Source organism: Morus notabilis, unplaced genomic scaffold (assembly GCF_000414095.1).
Source record: "Morus notabilis unplaced genomic scaffold, ASM41409v2 Scaffold376, whole genome shotgun sequence".
NCBI classification, from domain to species: Eukaryota; Viridiplantae; Streptophyta; class Magnoliopsida; order Rosales; family Moraceae; genus Morus; species Morus notabilis.
In genome coordinates, this window is record NW_010366679.1 from 39,673 (window position 1) to 53,322 (window position 13,650).

A 13,650-nucleotide genomic window follows, 5' to 3' on the forward strand; every position below is an offset into this window, starting at 1 on the left:
AGATTCTTATTTCAAATTATAACTCAAATGTACACAATCAAACACAAACTCAAATTACAACTTCAACTCAAATTATAACTCAAACTCAACTCAAAATCTACATTCAAGTTACCTAACTCAAAAACATCAAAAGAACAAGTCCTTACTCATTTACATATAAATCTCATTGATAATCCAAGAACGCCTATAATGAGTATGATTGAGAAAATCTCAGACTTTAAATAATACAATTTATGTATTTAAGCTAAGGATTTTTCTAGAAAATATTATGCTATATTTTGTGACTGAATGATTTATAGAATTAACATTTGCATTCTTAAATTCTGTAGCAGATTTCATGCTAAGTTCATGTTTTATGATCAAGTAAATTCGATCGATAAATTCTCATCGTATTTTAAGGCGGAAGAATTTTCAGTACATATGTAGTTTGAGAATCTTAATTTCAAGAATCTCTAAGCACAGCACGATGTTAGTAGCGTATAAAAAAAACACTCTGACATTTTAAAAGAAGAGAAAATCCTTAATTATCAGATAGTTAGGTTAAAGTCATAAGATAAATACCCATAGTAGAAGGGTACAATGTGAGTTCGGGAGTTGACACCGTCAGAAACAACGTCATTCCCGGGATATAATGCAGAAATTTAAGTTTAGAATTTGTTCAGCCTAGAATTAATTTCAAAACTTGAAACAGTTCAAGATATTATGCAAGTAAGAATTTAACGTGATATCGAAGTAGTCGGGGATTAATATTGAACTGTAAATAAGCAGTAGAAAAAGAACCGTTAGAAACTAAAATTTCCTGTCGGCTAAGTACTTTCTTACAGTCAGTATAATTTTTAACAGTTTCAAAGGAAACTTAAGAAAGTGGACAAAAGTACAAGGGGTAGGTAATATTTTTCTCTCTCTCCTTCTCCACTTGGCTGGCCATGCATAGTGAAGTTAGAGTCAAATTTTAGCTAGTTGAGTATGCTAGAGGGTTTCATGTTAAGGTGATATGATGGTAGTGGTTGAAAGGCAAATCATGGCATACTTGCTCCTTTTCTCCACCCAGAACCGGCCATGACTTAGGAGATTTGAACAAAAAAATTGGTTGATTAATGAAGTGAATTGGGATAAATAAATGATCACCAACTTGTCTATAAAAGGAACCATCATAAGTTATGCCTCATTTTTTTACTCTCCTCTTTTCTCTCCACCTCAAAACCGGCCACACTCCACCCATACTCTTTCAAAAATTTTCTCTCACTCTCCTAACCCTAAGCCACTAGCAAACAATAGAAGAAGAAGAAGGAGATCAAAAGATTCTAGGAGGAGTCTAGTCAAGCACTTCTTCAAGAGTATAAACTCTAAATCCTCTCTTTCTCATGATTTAGTAAAGTTTGAAATGTAGAAATATTCTTCTCAAATTTTCTTATGCTCTTCTAGTTCCAAGCCATTAACAAATCTTAGAGGAGTTCAAAGGTTTTCAAGAGAGAGAGTTCTTCAAGGGTAATTTCTTAAAACTTTTCTCCATTATTTTCTAGCCAACTTTAAGCTTGAATTTATAGATGTAATTTGTGGTTCTTAAGGAGATGAGCTGTAATAAAGGTGTGTGAGTTTTATGTTGGTTTTGTGTGTTTTGAGGTTAGTGTGATTAGTATTACGTGGTAAGCTTATGTTTGGTTTAAGTTGTTTATTTTGGGTTGGAGGAAAAATATTTTGGTTACTTTGAACGTGAAAATGAGGATCTTAGAGCGGGATTTTTCAGTGTTTCTAAATTTGAACTTATAATTCTCAATGTTTTGAACGTTTTCTATGACTATGAGAAAACCCAACTTTAACTCTAAAAGCAAGTTTGAAGCCATTTTGCAAAAACGGACAGGCTGTCCAACACAGTTTCGGGAAAAAGACTGCAGCCACTGTTTTCAGCCAAACGAGGCCTTTAGAGGCTGAATTTCAGTTTTCACTAAAAACGACAATTTTAGATCTCGACGAGATGAAGGATTTTCGTGAAGAACAGATTTTCAAAATCCGACCCTAAGATGTAGTAAAACGCAGATTTCAGAAACTGCACAGTTTTAACAAAACAAACTAACACAGTGTTGGTTTTTAACAAAAAGTTATCAAAGAACCCGAGAGGTGATTTCAGTAAAATACTATGTGTTAAACCTCATTTTAACGAAAGTATTCGTAAAGAAAGTTTTCAAGAAAAATGCTGTCTTTTAAAGAACTTAATGGCTTATCGAGCAAATTATCCCGACGGGCACCAACGAGCCCAATACGATAGGTCCTTAGATTTCGAAGATTGGATGTGGGTCCAACGCCTGCATTCATTCGAGAGACCCCGTTTGAGTTTAAATTTCAACAGCCTGAGAGTTACAATGCTGTGAATAAGTTCTAGGCCGAATTGGGCCTTAATAGCATAATAAGTCCTATGAGGTAAATTATGGAGAATAAGTTACTAGATTTAGTAATTGATTTTTTTAACTTAGACACAAGTATGTTAAGGGCAATTAAGAAAAATAAGATTTTGAGGATTTAATAAATTGATCCTCATAGTAAATTATCATTCAGTAAAGGAATGGAATACATGCCTTAAGTAAAGGGCTAGATTTTCTTCATAAGCTGCTAAAATAGAGTAGCACACGACATATAATCTCACATTCTCAATGGGTGTTCATTTTCAGAAGTAAGCAAGTAAGAGAATATGTTGTTTGGTGAAAAGTGGATTCCAGCTGTGTAAATCAGGTAAATAGGAATCTCGCCTACAGAATGAATAGATTTAAAAAAAAAAGTTACACATGTTATATATGCATGTTTATGCTTTAAGTATTGTATGCGATGCTATGTCATGCTGCATACACATAAGCAGTGCACATGAATTATATGTGTTTGAGTTAATTTAATGTTATGTATGTTATGCTAGATCATACTGTATACACATAAGCAGTGCACATGAATTATATGTGTTTTGAGTTAATTTAATGTTATGTATGCTATGCCAGATCATACTGCATACACTTAAGCAGTGCACATGAATTATATGCGTTTGAGTACATTCTATGTTATAGTATGCTATGCTATGTCATATTGCATACACCTTAATAAGTCAAGAGGAACTTATAAGAATAATCTCAGTTGAGTGCCGTACCAGCCTCCGCAAATGAGGTAACTCTGTGATAACCATCAATCCCTTAAGGCACAAGGCCAAGAAAGGGTAAGTTGTGCAGTCTCATACTCCGCAAGGGAGATAAAGGAACAAAAAAAAGGGTCCTCCGCAAGGGAGGCACTCAGTTCAATTTAAATCACGGTGTCGTTGGGGACCTTGCAAACCCTTACGTCCCGATGATTGCGCGCAAGTGGTACGAGCACTCGGGCCCATCAGTAAGAAAGATAAGATAAGATAATAAGACTATGATAAGACACCATAATTAAGCATAATCAGCTCATACATATTTATTCATGTGAACTTACAGTTATTTTGTGAGAGATAGTTCCTACTTGCTAAGCGAAAGCTCAATCAGATATGTTCATACTGTAGGTAAGAAACCTAAAAGCAATTCTTGAAGGGTAGTGGCGAGCGGCGGGCGAATGGTGGAGATGGGAATGGATACCGCTCACAGTTAAATCTTCTGCAATAAGTTTAAATAAAATCATGTATAAGTATATATGATTCAAAAGTTTCAAGCAAATATGTTTGAAAAGTATATGTACATATGTATATTAAGAGAACTGAGGTTGTAGCTAACAACCTTAGTCTTGAGTATTTAAGTTTTAGAACGTTGCAACAGTGCATGCAACAAATAAATGAACTTTAAATACGACAGTTTAAATGATTGATTTTGAAATGACTTTAAGAAATACTTGAATTTAAGATTTCTCACGAAATTCGTTTTAAAGTCAAATTAGATGGCCCAATTGTATTGACTAGTTTTAAAAATGCTTTTAAAGAGTATTTGAAACAAGAGTTCAAATGCCACTCAGTTTGAACGATATTTTTAAAAGGTTTTATCTTAGTTGAAATTAAGAAAAGTTTTAAGAAACTTAGTGATTCATTTTTCGAAATTATTGTTACGATTTATGAAATTATTCCTTCTTACAAAAAAAAAAAAAATGTTCTGCAAATTTTAAGAAATCTCAGTAAGTACAAGTTAAAATTCAGTTACAGTGACAGCTTGCAAGGAGGGTCGTCACAACGCCTCCATCTCGGAGTGTCCATTTTTTTAATTTTACATTAAGCTAGCATGGAATACTGACTTTAATTTTTAGTCTTGTTACGTGCCTAAGATGTGAAATTTTTTGACATTCTAGTTAACGCATTCATTTGTTGAACACCATCTTTGCGCTGTTGAATATAAATTTTATAAGCCGAGCCAACAAGATTGGAATCCTATTTTGCTTGTTCCAACGGAAAGAATGCCTTCTAGAAGAGAAATATGAGAGCATTTGTCCCCTCTCAATTTCCTTTTATCTTCAGTTGATTTGTTGTTGTTGTTGTTGTTGTTGTTGCCATAATCAGATCAGCAAAAGCTTAAATTTCATGTACAAGTAATCCATGAGTTTACTAGCTTTGCCCAATACAATTTATTAGCACCTCGGCCGGTGGCCCTTTAGAAATCAAAATCCTAGTATATTTTGAAGATTGGATCACAATATTCAGCAAATTACAAGTGACTGTATCCAAACGCCAAAATCAGGGCTGAATTAGAGCAATACACTTCTAGAAATTTGATAGGGTGAATTAGAGGAATACACTTTTAGAAAGTTAATATTCAAATATACTACTTTCGTGGAAAATTCCACGTCTAATTTGTGTCTAAAAGTGAAACATGTGAATATTTAAGAAGTCGTAGCCAATCTAATTTACACCCAAGATCAATCGGTTGAGCCGCGGGTCTAATTCCAGAGATGATTATACCATGAATTTGCAAGAAAGAAGGAAAAACGCTGTTGAATAGAAGAATATCGTTATAATTAAGGAAAGTAAATGCAATATATGTACAGAACCTTCTAGCGGTCTTCAGTAATACTTCTGGACGCTGGATATCCCCGAAAGTTTCGCTTGTTTTTGTTTTTGGTACGTTATGCTTTGGTATAATCCTGGAAATTTAAGTGCTACCACTATGTTATGCGCATTTACAAACAGATGCGATAAGGCCAAAAAGGACTTTAATCCTTATTTTTGCGACAATAAGTTAGAATACAACAAGTTTACAAGCATAACAGTGAAACTATTGCACCTCTGAAAAATGAAACAAAAAAGAAAAATGGAAAAATAACAAAGCTAACTCATGTCAAATTGGCATTGTGCATTTCTTCTGAGAATGTCCTAACATATGGCAGCGACCACATTGAACAACTCTCTTTGGTCGCTTGAAGTTTTCAACCCGGAGGACCTTCTTTTTGGGTCTACCGGGAGGTCGCCGAGTCTTGGGTGGACGTATTGTCACCTCAACCTTGGCACTTCCACCCTCTGTTCCTTCACCTTGTTCCTTCCAAAGGCTCTTATCTGGAATAGGATTTATCAACTGTGAATAGGTTTCCCGGTAGCTTGCTACGGTGAAACAAGGCTCAGCAAACAAATGTACATTGTGCCCACAGGAAATAAGTGCAGCAGCAGCATGTGCGCAAGGAAAACCATAAATCTGCCAACGGCGACAAGAACATATTCGAGTTCGTATGTCCACAATATTTGTCCTTTCAGTTGACACAATCTCAAACTCAACCTCATTTGCACGAAGTACTTGATAACAACGAGCGTCTGCAATTGCCTCTAAAATCCGTTTCTCAGCCAATGGCACAAGAATCGAGTTCAACCGCATTCCCATATCTCGACGATCATTAAACCAAGACGTCAATTGTTGGCGAATATGTTCCATCATCTGCACAATTGGGAGTTCATGACACTCAAGGGCCCAATTATAGAGCAACTCCGTGACCCCTAATGTAAAGTGGCCATATCGCACACCCTCAAAATATGCTACAGCCCAAAGTCGGGGAGGGAACTGCTGAAACCAGGATAGAACATCTTGTGAAATCTCTACCATCTCAGCAATCTTGCTTTCAAATTCTACTGTTGTGAGGGCATAAACAGCATTCCAAAAGATATTCACCAACTTTGTGTTTTTGAACGTGTCACGAAAATTTTCACTTACATAACGCAGACAAAACCCGTGGAAAGCACTTGGAAAATGTGTTTCCACTGCCTCTACGATCCCTTTTTGTCTTTCGGATAATATAGTTAGTCTAGGCATGTTTTCGGTGTTCACTCCGAGAAGCTTCCGTAATTCTGACATGAACCACATCCAATTTTCATCACTTTCTCCATCAACAATAGCTATTGCCAACGGAAACAAAGCATCGTCAGCATCAACAGCTGCAGCACAAAGTATTGAACCCAAATATTTTCCTTTTAGATGTGCTTTATCAAGTTCTAGAAGTGGTCTACAAGCATGTATGAACCCATAGATAGATGCACGGAAAGATACAAAGAGGCGTTGGAAGCAATTTTCTTGTCCAGTTGCAAAAACTGAAGCGATGCTTCCAGGGTTAGTCTTCCTTATTTGGTCGCAGAATGCAGGAAGAAAGCGATATCCCTCTTCAAAAGTTCCATGAAGTGCAGCCATGCTACGCTCCTTTCCACGCCAAGCTTGCATGTAAGATACAGCAACTCCATGTTCATCACGGATATCTTGCAGGATTTCCTTTGGTTTGTACTGAGGGTTATCTCGAACACGTGCTTCAACAGATCTAGCAACCCAACCTACTGATGCTTGTTGATGATGAAGGTTCCGAACACCTTCACAGGTATGTTCTGCTTGCAGGGTTCTAACCGTGAAGGTTGGAACTCCAGAACATTTTGCTACATGGACACGCCATGGACAACCTACTTTGGAGCACTTGGCTATAAACCGGCTACGATCTGATTTCACTATTCGGAGATCAAAATGCATAGCTATAGCAATATCCTTCAACGTTCTCCGGCAAGTTTCAACATCTGGAAATTCTTGCCCTATGGCCAATGCATGATCTAGGCCTAGCTCATGATCTGTGGCTAATGAATGATCCGACATTAATCCATGATCTGCCACAAGAACAGAAGTGTTGGGTGCAGCTAAAGAATTATCAGCCATGTATCCCAGAACAAGTAGCAGCACTGTCACATGATTCAGAGCAATCTCCTCACACTGTACACAGCTAAATGCGGTTCTGGCCAAACTGTTATAATAGAAACCAGGAGCCCAAAGGAGAAAACCCGTAGCAGGACTAACTAATAAAACGCTGAAACGCTAAGAGGCAAGGATGTTTATGTTGATGAAGCATTATCAAAAGCAAATCCGTTGACAGTTACCAATGCAAATTGAATGATTTATTCAAGAAAAAATGATCACAAAGGCACCTGCACAACAAAAGGGGACAGAAAGAAATATTTTCTCATTTAATTTTGATATTTGCCTAGTGTCTCGGCTAATTCAGTGAAAGAAAATTCAGGAGATGTTTCCGTTTTTGCTATTAAAAAAAATGCAAAAGATCAATGCCACACAAAAACAAGCATGAGTATCAGTCTAAAAGAGGACAAGAAATCTAAAAATCTTACATTGATAGCACAACTAAAATCTGAAAAAACATCTTGAGGCAGATTGTTTTAGAAACTTTTTCGAGGTCTTAGGAATTCCATTAATTATTGCTACATCTACTTGAGTTGGATTTATAGGTACTAAAGCTTGGCTTTCGCTGCATTATTTCTGACCAAGCGAGTTGGCTAGAGCTTAAAAACATCTCCGTTCACTTCGCTGATTCGAATTTAGAATTTGAGTTTTTCTACAGTAAAAAGCTCTCACAGACAATCACATCTAACTTTTTTGTCACAGTAAAAAGCTCTCACATAAAGTCACATCTCAACTCGAATTCTAAACTCGAATCAGCGAAGTGAACGGGGCAAATTCTATGAGCTAAAATCAACCAGTACCCAGTCAAACCAATGCAGGATTTAAGTATAACAAAACAGCAAACAAAAACCCAAAGTTCAGGATTCAGTTCTTTTCTTTCCTTTTCTTGTCTTATGAGAAAGTTGAAACTATTGAAATCTCAATGGGATTTAGTCTCCAATGAGTTCAAAAAACGTTTCTGTTTTTGTTCTTGTTCTAACTGTTCTTTTTTAATTCTTTATTCCGTAACTAGTAAAATGTTTCTCATCCAAAATGTTTGAAACAAAAGAAAAAAAAAATGAAAAACCCAAGTTTCCCATAGCTCGCCCGGCATTGAAAGCTTCGCAAAACACGAAGTGGGTCTTACCGGAATGGATCCAGGCATGACAATCTAGAGATTCCAATGCCCAAAGCCTCAAACTTAACAATCTTAAGTTGGTGGTTCATCTTGTTTTTAGAAGCCCAGGAAACGTTAAGATTTTTTCAGTATTTTTACAAATTACCGTATCAATTCAATATAGAAAGAAGACGGAAATAAATGCTTTGAAATTACTGATTCCGAAGGTCATGAGCGAAGAGAAAGAAATGTAAAAATGCGTAAAGAGAAAGAGAGAGATAAGGAAGAAAAGTAGATGAGAAAAACCTGATGAGAGTTGATGGATACTACGGCTGCTTCTGCGCTTTGGGTCTTCTTCTCGCTGCACTTTGGTTTGGGGTCCGGCGACACTGGGGAAGATAGATGAACCAAACTGGAAACGAAAGCCTTTTTTGGGTTTTTTTTTAGTTATTTATTTATTTTTATAATTCGTATCTTTCTATTTTGTGTTTTTCATTTGATGTTTTTGAATTTGTGGAGTACAAATTTTAAATTTATTTATTTATTGCTTGCTGAAGATGAATTTTAACTTTAATTTATTTTTTTTTTCAAAAGAGATTAAATTTAATTCAAATAAGAGAATCGGTAATCTAATCTTTTAAATTTACTAGATTGCTTGGAAATAAATTTTGAGGAATGGATAAAACTGACAGGTTAGCAAAAATAAATAAATAAACGACATTGTCAAAAAGGAAAACAAATAAACGACACGTCCTCTTTTCATGTCGTTTTCTGCTACACATAAACGACACGACGTTTGACGATCAAGAAAGCGAGCGTCAATCCCCCAAGTAAACAGAAACGGCATGTCGTTATCTCGGAAAAAGAAAAACCAAGGAGTCCTTTGTTCTGTGAATTTGGCCTCAAGAAAACGACATATTCTATAGGATTGGTAAAAGGCGCCATTCGTTCAGCAGGAGATATCGTATCTCCTAAAAAACAAGCTACATGTGGCTCAAAAAATCAGCAGGAGATATCGTTTCTCCTAAAAAACAAGCTACATGTGGTTCAAATTGAAACGAAACGACATGCCATTTATTCCCGAGGGACAAACGACGATTATTTGTTATGACATAAACGAAGTTGCCCCATCGGTTGCTTTTGCTTTGATAGCTCTCGCCTCGTACGAATGTAAACGAAAAGCAGTCTAAATTGGAGAGACTTGATGTCGTTTTACAAAACGACTTGTCTTTTTTGCGGACGTAATTTTTTGTTGTTTTTCCTATAATCATTGTTATAATATGAAATGCGTAATAATAAGAAAGAAAGTGTGAGAAGGTCCGATGATTCCAACATGATAATTATCAAAATACATTTGGGGAAAATACTTCACTGACATTTAAAAAGAAACAATATTTCTTTCCACGCAAAAAAGAAAAAAGGGGGACATTTGCTAAGGAGGAGAGGCTCGCAGAAACGCAATCCCCATTAACATCACACAAAGAATGAAGCAGTGGGCATGCTGGGTTGCATAATTGGTTTCCACTGCAAGGTGAAGTACAACAAAGACATCTTCTTAGCATTTATCAGCCCTTTTTTGGTCTGATTTCGATCCCTTGAACAATGAGACCACCCTTCCAATCACCATTTGTTACCTCCGAAACCTTAATTTCCAGTTCCCCTTCTTGTCTTCCATCGTAGAAGAACTCACCCAATTCAATTTCCAACCACCCATCTCCCCTCTCCTTTGGATGGTTCTGGACCTTCTGGTCATTGTCCGCTTCTCTGGGCGGGGGTGCTTCAGTTTCATACTCCACAGTACGGTTCCGGATATAAAGCCCCAGACGCCTCGGGACAATCCGGTACCTCAATCTCCGTCCTCTTTCGGCATCTAAATAGACTGACCGCATGCTTGTCTCTCCTCCAACAAGTCCAATTGTTGCCTCTACGGGAAGGTGTTCAAATCCATAAGCACCCATAGTTGACTTGAAGACAAGATTTGCTGTGTACAATGTCGATGGAGACAACATACGGATATCAATATTGCCACAGATTTCAAACCAGCAGACGCTTATGAGCTCAGCCACATCTTCAAACCTATTTGAGTTGGTGAATTTAGTTCGTTAAGCACAATAACATGCTTAATTTGTAGAAAACTAAAGTTTAAGAAGACAAATGACGAGAAATAATACCTTGACTCAGGTAAAGGAACCCATCTCCAATACCTGGGAGTATCACCCCACACAATGGAAAGCGCCCTTGCAGATAGCATGTAGCATTTCTTCCCGCTCTCTTTCTCCAAGGAAAAGCTCTGAGTAATGTCAATGACAAAGTCAGCACAAATTACTATCGAAAATTAAATCAAGGCGTCGATGTCACGTGGCTTTAATTATAACACCATTTCTATCACTACTAGCAACTGTCGCATCAACAATCAACCCATTCACATAGCCTAATCCAAATCTGAATGAAAACAAATAGTAAGTCTTCTTATCCGCATCGATCAAGTTCACGAAATGAACTAACTACAAAAGCAGAAACTATACAACCAAACACTACTGGGGCAAACATGTCATAACTCATTGACCATAGCCAACGGCCAAATACACAGTGCACTGAACATACAACTGTACGGAAACAAACATATAATTTAAAAAGTATTTAATCACTTTAAGCAGTACTTTACATCATTACGCGCAAGTACAACAACAGAGAAATGTAAAACAAGCCGGGAAAGTTTGACAAATTGCACACCTTGCTGTTATAGTTACACGTGCGATTCACACAAAACAAATATACGGCCTAATAAATAGATATGTATAAATTGCTTCAATTAATTAAGGGAAAAAATGGATGTTTCTATACGTCCATAAGGTGATAAGGAGAGAAAACTCACTGTTTTCCCACTAAACTGGACTCCTTTTACACAGGAAAAAATTTAACTAGTTTACTCACGGACAGAGAAACTAAAGTGTATTAACATATCAGGATTCTTATCTTTATTTTTATGATGTACATCACTTCGAACATGGAAAAAAAAAAAAACCCAAAAAAAAAAAAAAAAACCAAAAAGAAAAAAATCAAAAACCAAAAACAAAAGCAAACAAAAACACGCACAGTAACGATTCAATGTTATCCCAAATTGAGTAATCTAATTGAAAGGAAATGTGAACTCTTATTTTTACTTCGCTGACATGAGATATACAAACAAACAAATCATATAACACATTAACACTACTGATAAGTCGTAGTTAGAAAAGAGAGGAAAAGTTTAATCATCCTTTTGCCAAACGAAGAACCAAGCACAGGCAAAGAAAAATTGGAAGAAATTGCAAAATCACAATCGATTAGTTAGGCTTCCGCCAACCAAAAAAGAAAAATAATTAATTATATAGAAAGTGGATCAAAAAGTGATTTCATTTGAATTCTAGATTCCAAATAAATTCCGATATCAATTAAAAATACAAAAAACAAAAAAACGTCCCATTTTTATTCAAATTTTCCGACGTTCAAAAGAGAAAAAATCGAATTGATTTTCCAAAGAGCGTCTAGGTAATGTACCATTCCAATTCATGCAAGCAAACAAACAAACAAACAAAGGTGAGCCAAACGGATAAGATCGGGACAGTAGTGAATTTACCTTTGTGCCCTGTTCGATGAGGAGAGGCCGATCGCAGAGAGAGAAGAAGAGATCTTTCTTGGAAGTGCAAGGGAGGGAATGAGGAGAGACGACGGAGAGGTAGTCCGGCGGAAGGAAGCGCTCCCAAACGGTGTCGGATTCGGCGACGGACCTGAGAGTGGTGGAGACCATACAGAGGCGGCACGCGTCCCGAGGAGATGTGAGAGAAACGATGTCGGCGATGCAGCCCTCCGGCAAAACGTAGAAGTAATCCACCACCGCCTCTCTCTCTCCTCCTTCTCCTCCTTCATTATCGGTTTCCATCCCCGTTATCGCTCCCATGAACAGCACCATGCGAAAATGGAAAATCCTCGGGAGTATCAAATCAATTCTGCTTTCGGACAATGTCAGATACAGAGAGTGAGTGCGTGTAAATGTGTGTGTACATATGTACATATATATATATATATATATATAGGGAAGGGAAGGAAATCTTAGCGGTTAAGTCATGGCACTCGTGGCGATCAAGAAGGCTCAGTCGGCCAGATTATCATCCACTAAAAAAAGAGAGATTTATTCGGTTCTTTTTTTTTTTTTTTTGAAACGCAGGGGCCCGTCTAGATTTTGTTCTTCTTTTCTCAAGCCCCCTTTTAAAATAGGTATTTGGTAATTTTGCCCTCCAAAATTTTTGACTTTTGATATCTTGTACTTCAACTTTTAATTTTGTCAATTTACCCCTTAACCTTTTAAATTGTTGCATGTGCTCCATTTTTCTAACTCTCTTTAAAGTTTAAATTGAGGCTTTGAAGTTATAAGGTGTGCTTTAGGATTGAGTTGGATTTGGAAAAATTTGGTCGGACATATGACTTTTGGTCCTCATGAGTTTTCTGTCATCAATTTAACGTGAGGTTGTGCAAAATTGAGCATATTGTAACAATTTTTTTTCTTTTTTTTTTAAAAGAAGCCAAAAAGTTTGAGGTGACAAAAATTAGAAAAAAAAAAACTCAAATAATAATTAATAAGAGTGATAAAATAACAAATCAGTGAACTTTCAATTTTAAGACAATTTAATCCCAAACAAATAAAGCAAAAATCTTACTTACTGGCAGTAGAAATCCAATTGAAAATGTCAGTTTAATTTTGAACGGAGAATATCGTTACACATAGCTCTCTTTTAAAGTGTGATTATACAAACAACTATAATAATCCATCAAGAACAAAAAAAAAAATACTAATGTTGAAAACAATAATGACCCTCGTATCAAATGGTTGTTTTAATCCCAATCAATTGAATCTCTCTTAAAAAGAAACTGTGTGACGATAATCATCAATCCTTTGTGATAAAAGAACCAAAACAGGATAAGTTATGTAGTATAATATCATAAGTGATAGCTTATGAGTAAAAATATCATCCTCAAAAGTTCAAAAAAAAGGAAAAAAAAGAAAGAAGAGACAAATACCTTTTAAAGTGTACGTGTCTAAATTTTTACTCCTTACTCTTAATTAATATCTTCTTAGTTAAATAATTATATTAGTAAAAAAAAAAAAACACTCTTAAAGATGAGTTCAGTAATTCTCAATATAAAATAGTGTAGGCTTTAGGCCTGAACTAAATAATATCACGAGCTCTTTATGCATGCAGGAAAATTTAAAGAGTAACTTAAAATTAGTAAAAATTTTAAAATATTATAAGAATACCAAAATTTGAAACCATTGTATTTCCATAATACAAAATATGATATCGTTATCATTGTTGCTATGTAATTTTTGCTCTTTTAAAATATTTTAAAAATTTGCTAAATTATTCA

At 36.0% G+C, this 13,650-nt stretch overlaps 2 protein-coding genes across 2 annotated transcripts; both read right to left on the minus strand.

Moving 5' to 3' along the window:
• Nucleotides 1-5,034: 5,034 nt before the first annotated feature.
• Nucleotides 5,035-8,659, minus strand: LOC21411778. The gene is made up of 2 exons (XM_024174060.1): nucleotides 8,551-8,659; nucleotides 5,035-7,378 (listed from the first exon to the last, which is right to left on the minus strand). Exon 2 carries the CDS (start codon nucleotides 7,110-7,112, stop codon nucleotides 5,274-5,276), a length of 1,839 nt encoding a protein of 612 aa, XP_024029828.1. The 5' UTR covers nucleotides 7,113-7,378; nucleotides 8,551-8,659; the 3' UTR covers nucleotides 5,035-5,273.
• An 878-nt stretch (nucleotides 8,660-9,537) lies between these two features.
• On the minus strand, nucleotides 9,538-12,374 carry LOC21389887 (putative F-box protein PP2-B12). The gene is made up of 3 exons (XM_024174059.1): nucleotides 11,864-12,374; nucleotides 10,416-10,534; nucleotides 9,538-10,320 (listed from the first exon to the last, which is right to left on the minus strand). The coding sequence occupies exons 1-3, from the start codon at nucleotides 12,296-12,298 to the stop codon at nucleotides 9,810-9,812; spliced, it is 1,065 nt and encodes a 354-aa protein (XP_024029827.1). The 5' UTR covers nucleotides 12,299-12,374; the 3' UTR covers nucleotides 9,538-9,809.
• Between the last annotated feature and the right edge of the window lie 1,276 nt (nucleotides 12,375-13,650).